We start from the raw sequence: 20,915 nt of genomic DNA on the forward strand, positions 1-20,915 counted from the left end.
CATTATTGATACTGTGTGAAATTAGGTGATTGATAAGGAGGTTATAATCTCCTTAGAGTAGCCTGTTTTGGACAAGTTCGTCCATAACCATAGTCATAAGGTTATGATATACATAAAGATGGGTGGCAGAGGTTGTTTCTCACTTATCTTTGAATTTTTAGTGGTTAGTCCCAGGATCAATAGAGCACTGAGGACCTGCTCTCAGCTAAGAAGAATGACACTTCTTTATAGCATGGATATAGGAGTCAGGATGCCAGCGTGGCAACACAGCAGCTTCTAGAGTTTGAATACCTGCTCTTTGCAGCATCAGGGCCTTAAGCAAGAGTGGTTACTTCTGTATTTTATTTGAACTTCTATTACAAATATATAGTTATTAAACGTACACTGTACCATATGACCCATAAATTCTACTCCTAGGTATTTATTCAAAAGAAATGCAAACTTGTATTCATATAGAAACAAAATCTACAAACAACCTAAATATCTTTCTGTAATAAATGGATAAACAAACTGGTACATCTATGCAGTAAAAAGGAATGAACTGTTGATACACACAACAACTTGAATGAATCTCAGAGCCATTATGTTGCTTGAAAGAAGCTAGCCGCAAATGGTTGCAAACTGTATGCTTCCATTTATATGACATTCTCAAAAGACAGAGCTATAGTGATGGAAAATAGATCAGTGGGTGCCAGGAGTTATGGGTCAGGGAAAGGTGTGGCTATAAAGGGGTAGCACAAGGAAATTTTCAAAATAAAATCCAAAATATATTCTTGTGTTACTTTTACATATGAAAGAAATGTTATATATCTGTAAATATTCTTTAGACTGCCTGACACATATAAGCATTCAATAAATGGTATGTGCTACCTAGTTATCAATAGTAGTTACACTCACCTTATTTTTAATTTTTTGCAACTTTATATTTTAATGCTGTAAGAATAGTACACAAGCTCCAGATGCAGTAATGATTTACATTTTGCCCTACTTGCTTCACAGTTCTGTCACTATTTATATATATGCATTTTTCTCTGGACTTGAGAAAAAGTGACTTTTACACAGTTTGATATTTTTTAGCTTCTCTTGTTCTCACACCCCACAAAACATCCTTGCATAAGGTAAGTCAGCTATTACCTTGTTATGTAAAAGAATTGTGTTCTGCAAGGCAGCAAGTACTGTAGAAGAGCAGGCAACTTCTAATCTTACCTTTGCTCATGGAACTTTCTGTCAGGTGTGGGGAGGGGCTGGACTCAACGTTTAAATGATCCTTTAAAAAGCTCTGGGATTTGAGATCAAGGGACTTGTCAATGGCCACAGCACCCCTCACCAGGTTGGAACTAGAACGTCGATCTTCTGTTTCCTGGTCCCCAGGCATCCTGTCTTGTGCTGTATTATCACAGTCTACCCACCAGGTACTCAGTCAAGAAGGGTTGTCAACAGCAAATTCTCAGCTTAGTGACTGAGGGTTTTGCTGACTTCTGTAAACAATGTCATGTTCCAGGCTTGTGATGCTAGTTGACAAGCCAGTGAGCACCAGCTCTGAAAACACACCTGAGGTTTTAAAAAAAAGTCCTCATAACCCAGGAAGGGAACTATGGGAAGAGCAGGGTTTGCTGGGGCCACACTGATCTACCAGGAGTTAAGAGAAAAAGAGAGTACATTTTAAAGGCATTTTCCATTTCAGTATTTGACCGTGGTACACATTGTAAATAAATAAATTTCCAAGTTCCGTGAGGAGGAAGAAACAAACCCTCCTTGTGCCTTTTGGAATAGTAAGAAGGCAGTGAAAGGATAGTACTACTTAAAAAGCATGTACTGTGCTAGAGCAATGTCTCTTCTTTTCTTCTGCATCGAAAGGACTATTTATCCCTTTAAATATACTCAAAAGGTCAGCATATTAGTTTTTAAAAAAGCATTTAAAGTGATTTACATTGATTTTTATTGAACGATATTTGGTTTTGCCCTTCTAATTTTGCATGTGACTTGGGCTTCTCAACTGTTTGATTGAAAAAGCTTTTCCTTTCAATATGTTTGCATATGGTGAGTTAGGTACAACACTTTTTGGTCACTATGTTTACGTAGGGCTTCGGTTTAGGGAAATGCCTCTGGTGCTCAGTGATAGGGACAAACATGTTAATAATACCTTTGTACATGTGTGAATGGGAAATAAAGATTTAGCCAAAGGGATCGTAGTTTTCCCTTCTGAATTTAACATGGTTTATATTTCCCCTATCTGGAGATAGGGATAAAAAAATTTTTATTAAATCATATCTGCTTTTGTTTGGTTTGTCTTATTTTTTAATTTTCCTACCTCTTCAGAGACTAGGCATTGAAAAGACTGACCCTACCACACTGACAGATGAAGAGATACACAGATTTGCAAGATTGGACATTGATCCAGAAACTATAACTTGGCAAAGAGGTACCAGAGCAGGGTGTACACCCCATTGGTTTGGTTATACTGCACGCCCCATGACCTCCCTTAGAGGTGATAAAATGGGAGGTCCATAGCTTGTGTGTGGGTATTTTCATGGTTAAGGCCTGACTAAGATGGCGACTCACTCGTTTTCCTGGCCACCTCCATCAGTCTCCCTCCTTATTAGCTGTAATCAAACCTCCTTTTGTTCGGTTAGTTGGACATTTTGCTGGCTCTTCAGTGTTCATTGGCGTGAGGAGGGTTTTAAGGAAGTTCATACATAAACCAAAAATAACATTTTGCAACTTTCATTTTATGCAGGAAGTTTTGGTGTCACTAAGTAGAGAAGTGATGTTTAATCACTTCTTAAATCATGTTGCCCTTTATTCTTAGAACTCTTGTCTGGCATAAGTGACTTGATTTTTCTTGTAGGTCTGGAGCTTGCCTGCTCACTTTTACCTCATTTTCTTAAACTCTCTTGTAACAAAGTAGGTAGCCTTCAAGGTTTAAACATCCAGCAGACTGGTGAGTGAGTTGCCTGGTTTCACTGCCAGATGTTGCTTTTCTCTGTGTCAACTAGCATGGCTTAGAGTTTTATTTTGTACCAACAGTGTATGCGTCTAAACTCTGTCACTGCCGAGAAGAAATTTTCATCTAGATGCACAGAATGCAGCTGACAGGCAATTTATTGACTGTTTTTGTGACTGTCGTTGGCTCAGTAACTGTGCTAGCTAATGGCATTTTTAAGGCAACTCTCCTAATATCTAAAACCACACTGATCTTTCTCTTCCTTTGCTTCAATAGCTTTAGACATATGGTGTCATATTTTATGAGGAATAAGCTAAAGATCCATTTTGAAAATTTATTATCACAATCATTTTTCCTTTGCTTTATATGTAATTCATGCTTTCTAAGAAAGTAGAAGCAGACAAGGGAAAACATGGATCATACCCATTGACTGGCTGTTCTATACACAGAAATTAGATGCAAGGAACTAGACCCTATTTTTTTAAAAAAAAATAAGGATACACTCCAACAACTCATTACATCCTTCACTTATCAAATGGGGTGGTGTGTGTGTTTCCCCAAGTGCTGCACAAGACACTGCTTTTAGTGTTTAAATTATTACAGTCTTTAAGGAAAATACTTTGGCATGTTATCAAGTACCTTGAAAGTGCCTCTCCTCTTTGACCCACCCTAAAAGAGTGTGAACTGGTATGCTGCTGTTTTTCATTTTGTGTTTTGTTGTTATTTTTGGTATGTCATACAAAAAACAAAATTGGGAATACACTAAAATGTTCACCGTAGTTAGACCTAGGAGGTGGGGGGATTAAGATTAGTTAGTAGGTTGATCTTTGCCATGTTTTCAAGAGTATGCAATTGGAAAGGTGTTCTGTCATCAGAATGGAAATTACTTCTTCTAAGTGTGCTAAAGGAAAGAGCAGGTCTGTTACCCAGCCTGCTTCAAAAGGCATTGCCTTTGCCCTGTGTTTATGGGCCTTGTGTGTCTCAGGGTTATGTAAGATCAGTGAGTCATCCCACAGAACAACATAAACCTTGGCCTTTTGAAAAACTGGCCTGCTCTGTTTTTTTGTGGAGTGTGGAATATGCTTTGAAACGGATTCCAGATTTCTAGTTAATTGTTTGAATTCTCTAGGAAGAATAAACCAAGCTACTCTACCGTCTTGTCTTTAATTCCTGCACATTAATGGTATGAAAACATCATTTCTAAACTTGGACCCATATTCTAGCTTTACCATAAATTTTGAAATCAAATATTATAGTCATTAAGTTAGATTTGTTGCTTAAAATTCTGCTGGTTCCTTTGACTTTATGGTCCTTTTCCCTCTCTACTATATCTGCTGTATTTTCCCTCTCTACTGTATCTTCCTTTTCTACCATAGTGCTGGATACCAATGACAGATTCCTGAGGAAGATCACAATTGGACAGGCTCCCACGGAGAAGGGGCACACACGGACGGTAACTGCCTGTTCCTTTCTAAGTAAATTAGTTTATGGGCACTAGATCCTTGCTGCTTCTATCCTCCTCCATCCCCTCCTGATCAGCTGATACTGCCAGCTGTTGTTCTGCCTTCTCCTTTGTAAAATGAGAGCGAGTAGGTGTGTGGTATTGAGCACTCCTGACAGTTTTTGCAGTAAATCCCATGTGTCACCTGTGTATTTTTCCCCCAGTATTTTTTCCTGGAGGTGGAGTGCCCCAAGTGAATATCCTTGTACATGAATTGATTAAGATTGCTTCTTTTTTGTGGCCATTTTGCAGTATGTCTCTTCGGTGTAAGAGCTTCTGAGTTAGTCCCTTGTATGTTAGGGAAACCATGATCACATGATTACAAGCTGCCTTCACAGGGATCGTTGGTCCTACTAGAACATTTATGCGTAAAAATCGACTACTCAAGGTCTTAGAATAATTAATTACAAATTTTTGCTGTTGGAAGGTTATTTTCATTAAGTTCTTTTTGTACTGTTCTTTTATTCTGTCCTTTTAAGCTATTTGTTTAAGCCTGGGATGCAAACAAGGATTACTTTTGCAATCCACGCTTCTGTTTAACACAGTTTTCCCTGATGCGTCTTTTCCCTGCCAACAGGCCCAGTTTGATATCTCCGTGGCCAGTGAAATCATGGCTGTCCTGGCTCTCACCAGTTCTCTAGAAGACATGAGAGAGAGACTGAGCAAAATGGTGGTGGCATCCAGCAAGAAAGGGGAGCCCATTAGTACCGAAGATCTGGTGGGTAGCCGGGCACTCCAGACTTGGCAATCCGTCTGCGTCTGTTGTCCCAGCATTTCTCAGCAGTTACCACTGACAAAAACTGTGGCATACTTAAGATGCTGCAATTAACTAATTCATATGATCTTGTTACTCACTATATAATTATGAAGTTTATAAAAAGTACTTCATAGTGAGTGATAGATGGTATGCTCCAATAATAGACCACAGGTGGTTTGAGCAATATCTTCAACCTGTGAGTATTTCCAAGAGAGGGTGTCTGACTTCGGTTTCAGAGAGCATCAGGAGTCCATGTGCGGCCCTTAGAGCTGAGCTTTGAGTCACCCCCCGGCCTCTCCCCATGACAGGCCTCCCTGCACAGAGGCCTCTCATCACGAGGCTCGGCACCATATCCACGCTGATGACCACATTGGGAACAGCTCAGCCGGTTCTTCTAATGGTCCTGCTATATTCATTGTCCACATCAGGATTATTTCTGAACTATCTACATGGTATTATGGAGTTTGAAATGAGATAATCTTATAGATTACTTTTTTTTTTTTTTTTAGCTGCGTTGGGTCTTCGTAGCTGTGCGTGGGCTTTCTCTAGTTGCGGCGCGCGGGGGCTACTCTTCATTGCAGTGCGCAGGCTTCTCATTGCGGTGGCTGCTCTTGTTGCGGAGCACGGGCTCTAGAGTGCAGGCTCAGTAGTTGCGGCTCACGAGCTTAGTTGCTCTGCGACATGTGGGATCTTCCCGGGCCAGGGATCAAACCCGTATCCCCTGCATTGGCAGGCAGATTCCTAACCACTGCGCCACCAGGGAAGTCCCCTAGATTACTTTTTCAAAAGCCTGTTTGTGTTCACATACACCAAAATGGTTGGCCTATGATTAGCGGTCTGTCAGATGAATCCGGAAAAGGGGGGAGATATTAATTTCCGGTTTTCACAGTTAATGTGTATAAGAACAGAAATTGTTTTAAATTTTTACACCAAGCCAGGAACTTAGAAACTCATTAAAACTGAATATAAGTGGGATCCATAGCTTTATCTTACAGTGATACCAGTTTGTTCATCTGTGGCTGGATGGCTTAAAAAGAGGGACCTGATATGTAAGAGTTGGTGTTGAACTCCTGCGTAAATTTTCAGATTAAGGTACAGGAGACACATATTAAATCAGGTTTACAGCCATTTCTGCCCAGACACCAAAGTTACCTATAATTCAGTATTCTTAGGAACTAGCGTTTCCATACCGTAAATGAGTCTAAAATGGATTATCCACATCGATCAGCAACAGAGCTTCACTGAGATGCTTGTTTCCAGGCTTATGTATTTTTCCAGAATTTACATATGGATGTCATTTTCATTCTTTCTTCTCCGTTAAGATAATTGGCAACTTTATTGTATATCCTGAAAAATAAATAAACAAATGAATGGGTGGTCTAGTTTAGGTAAAAGTACTCATTGGTCCAGGATGGCTAAAAAAGGAAGACCTAAGAATGTTGAATTTTGGCTTCAAAAGGTAGGTTTTTTGCTGGTGGGAATCAACCCTTCATGCCTTTGTTTTGCAGGGAGTGAGCGGGGCATTGACAGTACTCATGAAGGACGCCATCAAGCCCAATCTCATGCAGACATTAGAGGTGAGCAGAGTGACTCCTGCCTTCCTGGATTGGTTGTAAAGCAGATTGTTCCTGGGGAGTCAGAGACCTTCTCTCCCTGGTCATCTCTTTCTTCCCATTCTTTCTCATAGTTGTGACTGGGACTTTACTGAAATCTAAAAGAGGCGGCTTCATACTTTCCCTTGGGAAGTCTTTTTCTTTTGGATTCCAGCTAATTTTGGTCCCCTTGCCGAGTGGTCCCTTTTGAAGCAGGATGCGCAGCTTCGCTCACGATGTCTTGATTTCCACAGGGCACTCCGGTATTTGTTCACGCTGGGCCATTTGCCAACATCGCACACGGGAATTCCTCCATCATTGCAGACCGGATTGCACTCAAGCTTGTTGGTCCCGAAGGGTTTGTAGGCGAGTGCTTTTGCAAAATCAGTGATAGACTGTTTTTTCTTTTAACATCAAGGGAGTTGGGATGGCATTTTTACAGTTGCTTTTCTCGTGACAGTGACTGAAGCGGGATTCGGAGCAGACATTGGAATGGAAAAGTTCTTTAACATCAAATGCCGGTATTCTGGTCTCCGCCCGCATGTGGTGGTGCTTGTTGCCACTGTCAGGGCTCTGAAAATGCACGGAGGCGGCCCCACGGTGAGGATCAGGAGTTGGAAGAGGCTGGTTCTCAGAAATGTTCTGAAGGCTAAAGGGAAACTGGATGACTTGTGCCAGTTTCTTCATTAAGCTGCTCTTGTCCTCATGACTAATGGGTTGCCAGAAGCAGGGGATGTTCAGACAGCTCTCGTGCTGGCCGCCTTATCACTCCTAGGCAGTACCAGCTCTTGGCATTTTAAGAGGGCCGAGGTTGTCTTCATGGCCTACCTTTCGGAGCAAAACACCTGATAATATCAAAACCCCTCCAAGGACATGTGCTTGGCTATACTTACAAAAAACTCCTTTATGTTCAGACTGTTCTTTTTAAATCTGAGTCCCTTTTCCCTCTAACGGTGATGCTGGCAGCCAGCCAACCAAACCATTTAGCTGAGATAGAGGTCAGCCCCTTATTGGGAGGTGGGTGCTGGGCAGGACCGGTAACAGCTTGGAGTCGGGGGAGAAGGAGCTCCAGACTGCCTCCAGGTGATGGGGAGAAACAGGTGAGCATGGTTGATCTTCAGCTCCAACCTGAACTTTGTGTTTTCCTGAATTCATACTGCTTAGAAATTGTACTTTCTGCTCTATTATTTTAACACATTTTCTTCAGCACCTGCATGTGAAGACATGGTGCTCGTTTTCAGAAATTAGTTGAAGTATTAAATTCCTGTCCTCTGGGAGCTGGTCTAGTAACTTGATAGATAAGACCTCCCTCACCTACAAAAGAAACTCACTGTTTCTTAGTGTAGTGATCAGGGGTTTTCCTGTTATAGCAGTTCTCAAGAATGTTGGTCTCAGAACTTCCTTACGCTCTTAAAAATTATTAAGGGCCTAAAAGAGCTCTTTGTTCAGGTGAGTTATGTCTGGTGATATTTACTATATTAGAAATTAAATATTGACATAAATATTAACATAAATAACATTTTTTTAAGTGAAAAGTGACTATATTTTCCAAAACAACATTTAGGCATTGTACGTTTTTCAGATCTCTTCAGTATCTCGCTTAATCGAAGACTGATGGAGTCTCATCTTTGGCATTTGATCTGTTGTGATATCACATGTTACATAATCTTTGGAAAAGTCCATTGTATACTCAGGAAATAATGAGAGTGAAAAGAGCCATAATGTCTTAGAATTATGGAAATAGTCTTGAACTCTTGGACCCCATGAAAGGATTAGGTCCCCACTAAGGGGAGAGCCACTGCTCTCACAACCCCAGCACACCTCTGCAGTCGTACTCGTCCCCGAGGCGCTCCTAACCCAGGATGCCCCTTTCTGCTAGGCGTGCAGGACGGACTCCCTTTTCCTTCCTGATCATAACCAACATTTCTCTCTCTTGCACCCCCTCACTCACCCTCACGCCTTTGCACCTCCTCTCCTGATCTCATGTCTGGAAAACACTGTGGGCGCGTAAGCTGGCAGCACTGAGAGGAGAGCTTTGCGCACAGCTCTGCCAGGACCCTCGCCTGCTGCTCCTGTTACCTGCTGGAGCCACGTGTGGCCCGGACCGTGGGCTCAGGTCCCTGCTTCGTGCCCCGCCTCTCCGAGGCCCCTTTGGAGTTGGAGCACCATGGTGTCTCTGAGGAAAGGGAGCAGAGCAAGCTGAAGGCTTCTTAATCACTGTCCATTGCCCAGTGGGGTCCCTGGAACTGGCGCCTTCACCCCTGTTGCACTTCCCTGTGGATGCAGCAGGGCTGACCCACCAGGTACCTCTGGAACAGTGAGCACCCACAGAGGAAGAAAATCCTTGTGTGTTGTTTCCCTGTTGTTCCTGTTGCTCACGTGCCCCATTCAGCCCCGCAAGGGAGTGGGCTGGCTCCATGGACCAGCTCACGGACCCGTCGCAGGGCATCTGACTTCACGGCAGATGTCTCAGGGTGGCTTTTGCAGGGCTCACAGCTGCCTTGTTCTCTACACTGAGCTTTACCTCCACCCCCACTGCTGTGTGCTTCACTCGCTGGGGTTATTGCCCCTGCCAAGGACACATCCCTTCCCTCACCTGCCTTCATAGATTCATCCCTTCTCACCTCTTCAATTCAGGCCACGAAGGTCTCCCACTCTGCTCAAAGCAGTCATTTTTGTTCTGTCCCATAGTTTTGGTCATAGCTCTAAATCCTTAGGGCAGAAAACAACCTTCTACTGCTGTGTATCCCACAAGCATGCAGCTTCTGGCCTTTAACACATGGCAAAGCACTGTTTGAAGCCGAACTCTAATTGAAGTAGAAAATGCCTCTGACTTTGCTTCTTTTCCTTCCAGGTTACTGCTGGACTTCCTCTGCCCAAGGCTTACATAGAGGAGGTAACTTCAGTCACTTCTAATTACTTGGCCTAGAAAGCACCACGTTCTGAATCAGCATTTCCCAACCTGGCCCATTTAGAAATGACTGGGCTGTCGCTATGACCCAGGGTTGCTCTTGGGAGCAGGGTGTGCTAACAGGCCTGCAGTGTGCTAAAGAACTGTACTAAATGAAACAGGGAAGAAATGCCTCATAAAGCAATTGCCCGCATAGGATGTCAGTAAAACCGCTCCCCTAGACCAGTGGTTGGTTCTCAACCAGGAGCAACACCCCCCATCCCAACCCTCACCCCAGCACATTTTGCAATGTCTAGAGACATTTTTGATTGTTGCAACTTGAAGTGGGGAGTGCTACTGGCATTCAGTGGGCAGAGGCCAGGGATGCTACAGTGCATAGGACACTCTCCACTATAAAGAAATATTCAGCCCAAAATGTCAGTAGTGCTGAGGTTGAGAAAGCCTGCACTAATCTCATGGAAGTTTCCTTGTCTTCCCTGCATTAGCTCGTTGATTCTCAAATGCCGTTCATATCAGAAGCAAGTAGAGGCCTTTTTTGAAATGCGTTTTCCTCTGCAGAGTTAAATCCATATTAAGGGGCCAAGATAGGGTCAGCATCCTGGTTATTTTTCTAGGCAGTTTTCATAAACTGATTTGGTTTATGGCATTAAGCAGGGGCTCAAGGAATTGTGAGCTCAAACCTTTTCATATTTATATCATTAACCATCGAAGAAACATCTCTAGCACCAGTTTGGGGTTATCATGTGAGAGATTAGGCCCCCGAATGAGATGGTAAGCTCGGCTGCTATCACTGTTGATTCAAGTTTTTCTGCCTTTTTTGGAAGCTTTTAAATTGTCAGGCAGTACAGGGTCACTTTTCAGCCCCCAAATGAAGTAATTCAAAAGCAGCTAGCAAAGAATTGCTGGTGCCTTCAGTTTGCCTGTCTTCTGAGTTATGATTTGCCTTTTATGGTCATTTGTCTGATTCATGCGTAGGAGGGGAATTCACAGTTCTGGCCCTCCTGCCACCCCGCAGCCTTTCCTGCATCTAATTAGAGCAACTGCCCCTCACTGGCCCAGCTGGTGTCTTCGTTTAAGAAATTCTACTTATTTAAAACTGTTCTCAATCAATCTTATGTATTAATTGGTTTTCATGTGACTAGAGGTAAGGAATTAGCTGTGCTCTTTAGAATGTCAACTAAATTCTAATCTCAGTTTTCAATTATTAAAGGGGGAAAAAAGCATAAATCATGTTTATAATGATCTCAGTTGTTTTCTATATCTTACCTTTTTTCTGCTGTTTTATGAAATCCACAAACCAAGCGCTATTACTGCTAGGTTTTACTCACGATCTAGTGTACTTATTTTTATATAAGACTATGATATTTTCATTTTTAAAATACTTAATGTATTTTAAGCTTATATAATAATATACCCTTGGTAAAAAAAATTAAATAATACAAGAATATAATATATATATGATTTGAGTCCCCAGTTAACAGTTGGTGCGTATCTCTCAACATTTAAAAAAATTCCGTGAATATGCACGTGTATTTTTGTATTTGTCCAAAAATGGGATTAATTAATCTCTTCATAGTTTTGCCATTTCAGTACATCTTTGAGAGGTTCCATGCTAATACAGATATTCGCACTTTTCATAACATGTACCTGATACATATTTATCGAGTGTGTATATCGTGATTCACTGGCTCAGTCCCCTACTGAAGGAGCTTTGTGTTGTTTGCAGTTTTCCCATGCTGCAAGCAGTGCTCCAGGAAGCATATTTTAAAATATTTTAAAATGTGTTTCCTTAATTACTTTCCTTTAAATTTCATAGTATTTGGTTCTTAAAAATGGTATTTATCTCATTTCTGACACAAGAAGGTTTATGGTTCTAACACAACATTGTAAAGCAACTATATACCAATAAAAATTAATTTAAAAAAAAAAAGGTTTATGGTTGAGTTCATTTAAACCCGTGAAAGCATCACTGACGACTCCATGTTTTCTGACAAATGCCACACACTATGTATGCTAGGCCCTGTCTTCTGATGGCAGGGTCTGTGCCATGCTGAACAGAGTCGGTTTGTACTGCTGTACCATATAAGTACATACAATCTATAAAACAGGGGTCGTAAATATAATTTATATAAAGGCAGCTGATTCCGTTCAAACAGCAAATAAGCTATTAAGGTACAGCACGATGAGGGCAGATGCACCAGCAAATCTCACCCTTTCAGGGCAGCCAGGACAGGAGCACAGCTCACCCTAGGGCTGCAGGCTCCAGCATGTCTCTATTGGCTTGTCCTGACAGTGAGTGGCTTCTGGGTCAAGGAGACAGTTTCTCTTTTAAGAAGAACCTGCAACTGTTTTCAGTTCTGCTCTCTGACCTCACAGACCTTCCACTGTTGTTTCTGCAGAACCTGGAGCTGGTTGAAAAAGGCTTCAGTAACTTGAAGAAACAAATTGAAAATGCCAGGATGTTTGGAGTTCCAGTGGTAGTGGCCGTGAACGCCTTCAAGTAAGTATAAAGTGTAAGAGTCGAGGGGGACTGTGGAAAACGGCCAGCAAACATCTCCTGGTGCTGATTGTGCAGCCCAGCCTTTAGCTTTGTTCTCTTCTTCAGTTACTGCTATTGGTTATTAAGCCTGTGCTTTGGGAGCTGTTGATGAGAGCCTGCCATATGACAGGCACCGCATATGTCACAGGGGACTCATCACCTCACTTGCTGAGGGTCCAGAGTCAGATTTGGCTCCTGTGGGTGCCCTTCTCCACCAGGTGAAGTGGGTAACACACAGGCCAGAAGTTAACTGTTCCTTTTGGTCTTTAAAGGCCTTTTGTGCTAAGAGAAGGTCATAGCCCTACACAGTTCCATTAGTTCACCAGGCCTGGTAGGATGTTGTCTTGACAATTTGTTAAACGTATTGAGCTGGAAGTGTTCCTGTAAGAGAACTTGTGTGGGTTGTTTAGTTATTGTAATGCTGGTTTTGGTTTTGTTCTGATGGTCTAATCACAGCAAAATAGGAAGCAAAATTTTTGAAAAGCTAGTATTTATCGATTCCTTATGATGTGCCTAGAATGTTATAAGTACTTTGCATGTATTTACCATCTAAGCCTCATAACATCCCAATGAAATAAGTGCTATGATTATGCCCATTTTACCCATGTGGACACCAAGGCACATAAAGTTTAAGTAACTGGCTGAAAGTCACCCAGCTAGTAAATTGTGGAGCCAGGGTTCAAACCCAGGCAGTATTACTTGATTAGTGTCTGTTTATCAGTGGGTAATTCACATGGGTTTTAATGGCAAAAATATGACAGATTCTGTCCTCTCCAGCCATCGTCAATGCTTTAACATGAAGCGTTGCCTTTACAGGACAGATACGGAGGCCGAGCTGGACCTCATCACCCGCCTCGCCAAAGAACATGGGGCTTTTGATGCTGTGAAGTGCACTCACTGGGCAGAAGGGGGCAAGGGCGCCCTGGTGCTGGCTCAGGCCGTCCAGAGGGCAGCTCAGGCACCCAGCAGCTTCCAGCTCCTCTATGACCTCAAGGTGGGTTACCTGCTGTATGCAAAAAAACAAAAAGCACAGTGCAGTTTCTGTGTGGCTGCTTCTGCTTAGAGCCTGTGTTTAGCAGCTTCAGCCTGTGGGTTTGATTCCCATGTAGGTGAGTTACACGACCACAGCCTGGACTCTCAACTCCAGACAGATTTCTTATCAACACACGTTGCTGCTTACGGGCAGAGGAGGGCGTCCAGGCAAGAACACCCCAGGAGGTTGGCTCACATCCTAACTTTGAAAAGACTCACAGTACAGTCCCTTTGCTGGCAGGAGAGAGAGGGTTACATATAGAAGCAAGAGTCATGGCAAATTGGCAAGGGGCTACATCAAACTCAGAAACATTTTCCCCGATATAGGGGAAAGCAGTGTGGTCCGAAGTGTACTTCCTGGTACGGGCGCTGCCTCAAGTTCAGAGAAGCACCCAGGTGCAAAACCAAAGCACCTTGGCAGGCTTCAGCATTCTTTCCATCACTGAGCAAATTATGGTACATCTGGCTCAGGCAGAAGCACTTGCTTATTCTGGGATGCAGTAAAGACAGTTCACAAAAATGTTGTTATTATAGGGTTGTATTTTGTTTTCAGTTCTCTGTGTATTTCAGGATGTGATTAGACATTAAGTAGTATGCCCACAATAACTGGAAACTGTTAGGAACATGGGATGGATGTTGAAGCTAGTTCTGCTTGTATTATCTAGGCTGCTTTTTGGCTTGGTTTTTAGAAGATAATCATAAACTTTCAAAAATAGCCATAAAAAGGTAGACGGAAGAAACCCTATTGCTCTTGAATTTTAACAATCTCGTTTTCTTTGCCCCTTGCAGGTATAATACTCTTATATCTTAGTTACAATTAATTAACATTCTCCTATTGACATGGACATTTTCCTGTTGAGCTTTAGTTTTATAGACTGGTTTGAGAACCTGTTCAACCAACCATCTTTTTAGGAAATGCCCTAAACACAAGTTTGCACACAAATACAAAGCATTTATAGGCACCCTTTCTAAGCCGCATCCACAGTACCTGAATTAGGAAACCCAGTCCTTGAAGGCGAGCAGGAAGCCTGGAAGAAGTGGGGTAATGAGGACTTTATGACCCATTTCTACTTGGAACTTTTCTCTGTTCTGACAAACAGGAGGCTGCCACTTTTTGTCTTAAGCATCTGTTGGTCTTAAATCACTCCTCAACGGAAGTACTTTTGCTTCAGAAGTTCTGAATATGCCTTGGCATTTATAGAGCTCCAATTATAAGAGGCATATGAAAGTAGTTCCTATTGGATCTTTATAAAGCTGTAATTGAATAGACAATTATATTTATTTATATCCATTATACAAAGCCCCTTCATAAATGATCACTGTTTAGTTGAAAATGTTTATTTTCATTATTTAAGATAATTATTTCTTTCACCAAACAAAACTCAGTGTTCTCTTAGCCTTAGTTGCTAGGGAGCATAGAGTCTGATATTGCCTGATTTCAGTGATTTGCTCACCCAGGTTACCTGTGAATAGCTGTCCTTCCCATTTCCTTTGGGTAGTTTCTCCCTGTGCTGTTTGCTCTGAATCCTAGTGCCTTGAGCTAGGCTGCAGGAGCATTTAAGAGGCCAGGCCCCACTTCCGAAAGCTTTGCCCTGGAGGAAGCAGCCCTGGGCTTCCTTGTTAGACCTAGAGGTCACTGTTTGGACCACTGGCCTCCCTCTGCTGCACTGTTTGCACAGGTGCCATGGAAAGCATATCCTTTCCCACCACACCCATTGCATGTTGGTTGTGTAAGTCACTAGGTTGTTTAAATATGTAGATGATCTAAAGAAATATATATATATGTAGATGATCTTGTTTTTATAACAATTTCTAAGTAGCAGCAATTAACGATCGGTATGTTGTGTTAAAGATAGCATCTGCCTCTCCTGTACACACCAGGGGTTCTGTGAATGGATATCAGTTGCCTTAGTTCATAAACAGTATCCCAGGTCTGCTTTGACAGGAGACTGATCTTCGTTATTGGAGCGTTACATTTTATTTATGAAGAAATAGTTATTCTTGAGTAGTGAGCAGTATTGTTTATGATAGTGAGGTCTTAAATACACACACACACAGTAATTTTACACCTGTGGGACATTTTCCACATATAAAATCTGGGGCTTGGTAGTAAAAAAAAAGTTCTAATCCAATAAACCTCAAACTATTTGCCTGTTTGTGTATGTGTATAAAAACTTCTCTGGCCCTTTTGGGGACTCTGACCTGGAACATGGCTGTAAGTAAAGGTTCGTGTCCTCATGGGTGTCTAGTCATGGTCTCCCCTCTCTTTCCTGTCTGTTAGCTCCCAGTTGAGGATAAAATCAGGATCATTGCACAGAAGATCTATGGGGCAGATGACATTGAATTGCTCCCCGAAGCACAGCACAAAGCTGAAGTCTACACAAAGCAGGTAGATGTTTGGTTGGTTCTTTCAGCTCTTTGTCCAGCAGGCCTTGGGGCCAGAACCCCTGCATTCTCCCAGCCCACCGGGCATTGCTCCCCTCCTCTGGGCGGCAGCCTTCTCCCCTCTTAAATACTGAGCGTGGATTAGGTGGTCTGGTCCCAAGTTCTTCATCTACCTAGAGGTGGTATGTGAGTGTGGGAAAGCCGTGAGGAAACATGGGGTGTCTTTATTGAGAGCCTTTAGTCGTACCTTCATGTCTGCTCCAAGCTATCATTTTTAACTGGTTATATAAATGAAAGTGAAATATTCACTTGTGGGATATGGTCGTGAGTGCTTACCTCCTTCACCCAACAAAGGTTTTTTTTTTTCTAATCAGTAATACCTAAGCTGGAGGAGGGCAGTGACGTAGAGATGTATGTAAAGGGAGTTGGATGTTTCAAATAAATTGCAGAAGCCATATCAGCAAGGTGCCCGGATGTTCTTCGTGGCGTTGCCAGCCTTTCATTTGTCCCACTTCTGTTCCTGTCTTTCCCCAGGGCTTTGGGAATCTGCCCATCTGCATGGCCAAGACACACTTGTCCTTGTCTCACAACCCAGAGCAAAAAGGCGTGCCCACTGGCTTTGTCCTCCCCATTCGCGACATCCGCGCCAGCGTTGGGGCTGGCTTTCTGTACCCCCTGGTGGGAACGGTGAGTGAGCGCTGCAAGCAGAGAGCGCTGCTTGTTTACCCGTGCTTCTTAAATTGATTGCTGAAGCCATCACGCAAATGCCGAATTAGCAGAGTTCATTGCTGAGGAGAAAGCTGGAGTCGGGCCCGTTACGATGAATCGTCTTGCTATGGACCATCTTGGTCTCAGTTCAAGGATGATGCTGTGACTGCTTGTACTGAATAATAATACTGTTTCCCAGTGGCAGTATGACCTTGACTGAATCCAGGATGGGCTTGATTCGTAGGCTGTGGTGGTGCTTATATACAATCACAACTGACTTTTTTGGGCACCTTTCACAGACTGACTCGGTCCTCCCAACCAGCCCCTTTGAGGCTCTGCACCTCCCAGGTCTTCTCGACAGGCCTGGAGTTTATGCCTGAAATTCAGGGAATGCATCATTTTTGAGTAAAGAATTTTCCCCTTAAAATGTGAGTGAACCCTGTAGATATGAAAGGGGAGGGGGTTTATTTACACTTTGAGATGATTTGATTATCAAATCTCATCTTACAGTTTTCATGCATGTTTAAGGAGGAAAATTGCTAATAGGGAGGTAGAGGAAAACTTAAGGACATACTTGCAGTTTGGACTAACTTTGTCCCAGGGTCTGCATTGATCCTGTGCCCAGGTTCCCCCACAGATCTGCCCAGTGTCCTACATCTGCAGATTGTTCTTACTGCAGTACAGGATCGAAATAATAAACTAAGCCAATACACAAGTAAAGGAAACCAATAGACCTCCTTTTGGAGCTTCTTTCAGTATAGTAAGAAAGCAGTAGGAGGTGATATGATAGTTGAAAGTACGGAACATTAAAACTGAATCCACTTTCACCCCTGCTGGTTTTGGCCTTGGGCAGGTTATTAAAGGCGTGAGCCCTGCTCTTGTCAGCTCTCTGTGGGGCAGCGTCATCGCGTCACAGTGGTGGTCAGACAGGGTGTGTGCACCAGTGCCCCTCAGCCCCTCCCTCCAGAGGCACAAGGCGTGCGTCGCTCTGCTCCGAGACATCAGTGCCTGGGGTTTGTAGAAATTCCCTTTCAGTAGGAACGTTAAACCATTTACCCAGCACCTCGAATATTGCAGAACGTGTGTTGTTTCCGGAGAAATTATCAGCACCTAGCAGCTGAAGGAGCAGTATTGTCGCTGCTACTTTGATGTGTGGGTGCAGAGGGGTGGCTGTAGAGACGAAAGCAAAGCTGAAAGTGTCAGGCTGGGATTTTCTCATCCAGAACAGACTCTCACCTTAGAAGCCCACCTGGACCAAGACCTTTCCGCACATAATCTAGACGCCTTAACAATTACTGTTCTTCAAGGTTTCTGATTGCCGTTGGGGCCTGAACAGGGTTCAGAAGCCTTGAGAGCATTTTATGTACTAATTCAAGGTGTGGTGGCTTCTTTTTGGAGTTTTATATCTAAGTTCCTATATGTATGTACACATACTCTTTTCTTTTAAAAACATTTTCTGATTATCAACATGACCAATGTTTAAGGGGAAAAAAGTCCTCTTTGGGAAAGAGTAGTACTGATAATTCTACTAATCGCTATTTTGGGGATTATCTTCAGAATTTTCTGCCCATGTGCACATGCGTGTCTACGTCAGTGGGCACCTGTCCTTCATCTTTTTTATTTAATTAATTAATTTATTTTTATTTTTGGCTGTGTTGGGTCTTCGTTTCTGTGCGAGGGCTTTCTCTAGTTGGCAGCAAGTGGGGGCCACTCTTCATCGCGGTACGCGGGCCTCTAACTATCGCGGCCTCTCTTGTTGCGGAGCACAGGCTCCAGATGCACAGGCTCAGTAGTTGTGGCTCACGGGCCTAGTTGCTCCGCGGCATGTGGGATCTTCCCAGAGCAGGGCTTGAACCCGTGTCCCCTGCGTTGGCAGGCAGACTCTCAACCACTGTGCCACCAGGGAAGCCCTGTCCTTCATCTTTAGTGTCATCTTCAGGCTCTTAGGCTAGGGCGGAGGACCAGTCCCTTCCTTTTTCCTCCTTGTCCCCACGCTCAGCAGTTGCTTATCTCTTACAGAATGTGAGAACAGAGACCCATGACAGCTACCTGTAGTAGGTTCTAGGAAGTATTGATTGGCGCTCAGATGTCAGAACCAGCTTTTGGGTTTTTTTTTTGCGGTACACAGGCCTCTCACTGTTGTGGCCTCTCCCATTGCGGAGCACAGGCTCCAGACGCGCTGGCTTAGCCACCATGGCTCACCGCCCTAGCCGCTCTGCGGCATGTGGGATCTTCCCGGACCGGGGCACGAACCCGTGTCCCCTGCATCGGCAGGCAGACTCCCAACCACTGCGCCACCAGGGAAGCCCTCTATGACATTTTTACAGTTAAGTTGTAGAAGTTCCACTTAAACTCTTTTCCTGTCTAGATCTGATTTGAAACTTGTATGTATGTATTCATTATAAAGGACATTGTTACAGGTTAAAAATATACTGAGTTTTCCACTTACAAGCCTTACAGATTTATATCTAAGTAGATGTTTGTCAAAGCCAACTCTTTAGAAAAAGAAGCAAGTGTAAATAAAATCCATGAGCATCGCAAGTTCAGGTTTAGAAGGCCAAATTGGACCAGTAAGAACAGTGATTGTAAAACCATCTAGATTAGGTACAGAAATGTCTTGGCCCAAGTTAAAGGATACTGATTCCTAATGTTGTGTTGCTGAAGCAAAAATAATATGGGTATCTACACAAGACTCATTAAAACAAAATTAAACAGCAGACAAGCCCTGCACCTCCTTTTGGTTTTGTGATGTGAGGACCAAGGGGGTGAATAACTGACTCCTCAGCCCCCCCAGCACCTGCCATTGTGGGACGAAGGTGGAGGCACCTCCTCAGCCTCTTATTGCACCAGGCTGTGTGGGAGCCCATGAGGAAATCTGGTGTTTGGTTTGCTGGAGGACTCGAGGGTTTCTCTCTGAGATCATAACAGGATCAGTGACTTGGTTTTTAATATGTAACATGAAGAGTGCCATTTTATGGTTAACTATAAAATAATATTCTGTCTTTGTGCCTTGAGCTTTCTAGCTGAAGGGAAGGTGAAAAAAAATCATATTAAGTTTGTTTGTAATGCTATTTTGCATCTCCTAGATGAGCACCATGCCTGGACTCCCTACCCGGCCCTGTTTCTATGATATTGATTTGGACCCTGAAACTGAGCAGGTGAATGGGCTGTTCTAAACAGGTAAGTTGTTTCTGGTGAAAGTTCTGCTTTTTTCCTTATGAGGCATGTTTATGAATTATAGGACTCCAGCTAAAGCTACGAAAGCGCAAATTCAGTGCTTTCAAAAGATTTCTTTCCAGACATCAGTGAGAGGAGAGGGGGCAGTAGTGTAACCAATGAATGAAATACTTACATTTCAACATTTTTGGAAAAAGAGCAGGGTTCATCACAGTTTGGCAGCGTAGGGTGGAAAGGCGCCATCCAGTGAACTAAGGAGGGACCCCAGTGGAGGTTAGACCCCCTCTGTGGAGCCCCAGGAGGCTCCGGGCTTGGAGCTGATAGCACATTGGAGGGCAGGAGCAGCTGAAGGTCTGCATACTCTGAATAGACAGTTGGCACACAAGAGTGAGTAAATGTCCCAGAAAGTAGAAAAGAGAAGGAAGCAGGACCAGTCCAGGAGTTCTTGGGTCTTAAGTGAAGGGCCCCCAAGTACTCATCACAATGAATGGGCCACCCCTGGACATATCCAGGTGAAATTTCAGAAACATCAAAGATGAAAATCCTAAAAATCCTCTCCAAAGAAGAAGAAATGGCTTTTGCCTATGAAAAAAACTGAGAATTAGCCTGAACCTCTGTCTTCTTATCAGCAGTAAAAGGCTCCTAGACAGTGGAGGAATGCCCTCCAGGTCTACGGGGAAAGATGACTTTCCACCTGTGTTTACACCCACCAAATCTATCCAGAGGTTTTCAGACACGCACAGTTTGGCACCCCGACGCCTCTTCCTAGGAAGGGATTTAGCAGTGTACTCCAGCACAGCGAAGACCAAAGAAAAGGGAGACACGGTTTTCAGGAAACCAAAGCCTGGTCTGGACTGTAAAGAAGGGGAGTCCTGACAACTGCAGGTGACCCAGAGTTACAAATCCCACATGGAACAGGAGAAGGGAGGAATTGAGAAAGAGTAGAGAGAGCTAGAAAGACAAGGGTGTCAAAAGGGTAATTATGCAAAAGAAAAGCTCTAACATTGTTTAAGAATGTAAAGGTCCAGGTGGAAGCAAACCGTGGCCATCATCTGGGCAACTGTAAGGGTGGTTGCTCATAGAAGCACCTCTGCTTACACAGCAGAGAGACCATGTGCTAGATGCTGGGGGAGCACACAGAAATGTCATCCTGGCTCATGCTTGGTCTGCCCTTGAACAGTATTCACACAGCCATAATGTAAATGCTGTCCATTGTCTTCAAGTCTATGGACAGACCCCAGAAGAGCTGGCAGTGGGAAGGGAGGTAAATGTTGACAACTTTGACAGTGAGAGAGGGTGATGGTGCTGTGTGGAAGGGAAGAGGAGATGTTTCAGCGCTTAGAGAAAACTATTTCTTGTTTCATTTTCC

At 43.3% G+C, this 20,915-nt stretch overlaps 1 protein-coding gene across 6 annotated transcripts in view; it reads left to right on the forward strand.

The window, feature by feature from the left end:
• The window catches only part of MTHFD1 (methylenetetrahydrofolate dehydrogenase, cyclohydrolase and formyltetrahydrofolate synthetase 1), a 58,637-nt gene that overhangs the window by 37,579 nt on the left and 143 nt on the right, over positions 1-20,915 (forward strand). For 3 of the 6 annotated variants that reach the window (XM_030855205.3, XM_060294893.2, XM_060294894.2), the window contains 12 exons: positions 2,320-2,422; positions 4,321-4,397; positions 5,023-5,163; positions 6,711-6,779; positions 7,049-7,160; positions 7,255-7,394; positions 9,649-9,690; positions 12,105-12,205; positions 13,061-13,238; positions 15,558-15,665; positions 16,196-16,348; positions 19,456-19,549. In XM_030855205.3, the coding sequence (XP_030711065.1) occupies positions 2,320-2,422; positions 4,321-4,397; positions 5,023-5,163; positions 6,711-6,779; positions 7,049-7,160; positions 7,255-7,394; positions 9,649-9,690; positions 12,105-12,205; positions 13,061-13,238; positions 15,558-15,665; positions 16,196-16,348; positions 19,456-19,545 (1,314 nt within the window). In that variant the 3' untranslated portion in view covers positions 19,546-19,549. Of the gene's footprint in view, positions 1-11; positions 1,889-2,319; positions 2,423-4,320; positions 4,398-5,022; positions 5,164-6,710; positions 6,780-7,048; positions 7,161-7,254; positions 7,395-8,806; positions 9,098-9,648; positions 9,692-12,104; positions 12,206-13,060; positions 13,239-15,557; positions 15,666-16,195; positions 16,349-19,455; positions 19,550-20,915 lie in introns of those variants that run through there. The other 3 variants (XM_060294896.2, XM_060294895.2, XR_009563144.2) reach the window with 3 other exon arrangements.

Source organism: Globicephala melas, chromosome 2 (assembly GCF_963455315.2).
Source record: "Globicephala melas chromosome 2, mGloMel1.2, whole genome shotgun sequence".
Lineage (NCBI taxonomy): Eukaryota > Metazoa > Chordata > Mammalia > Artiodactyla > Delphinidae > Globicephala > Globicephala melas.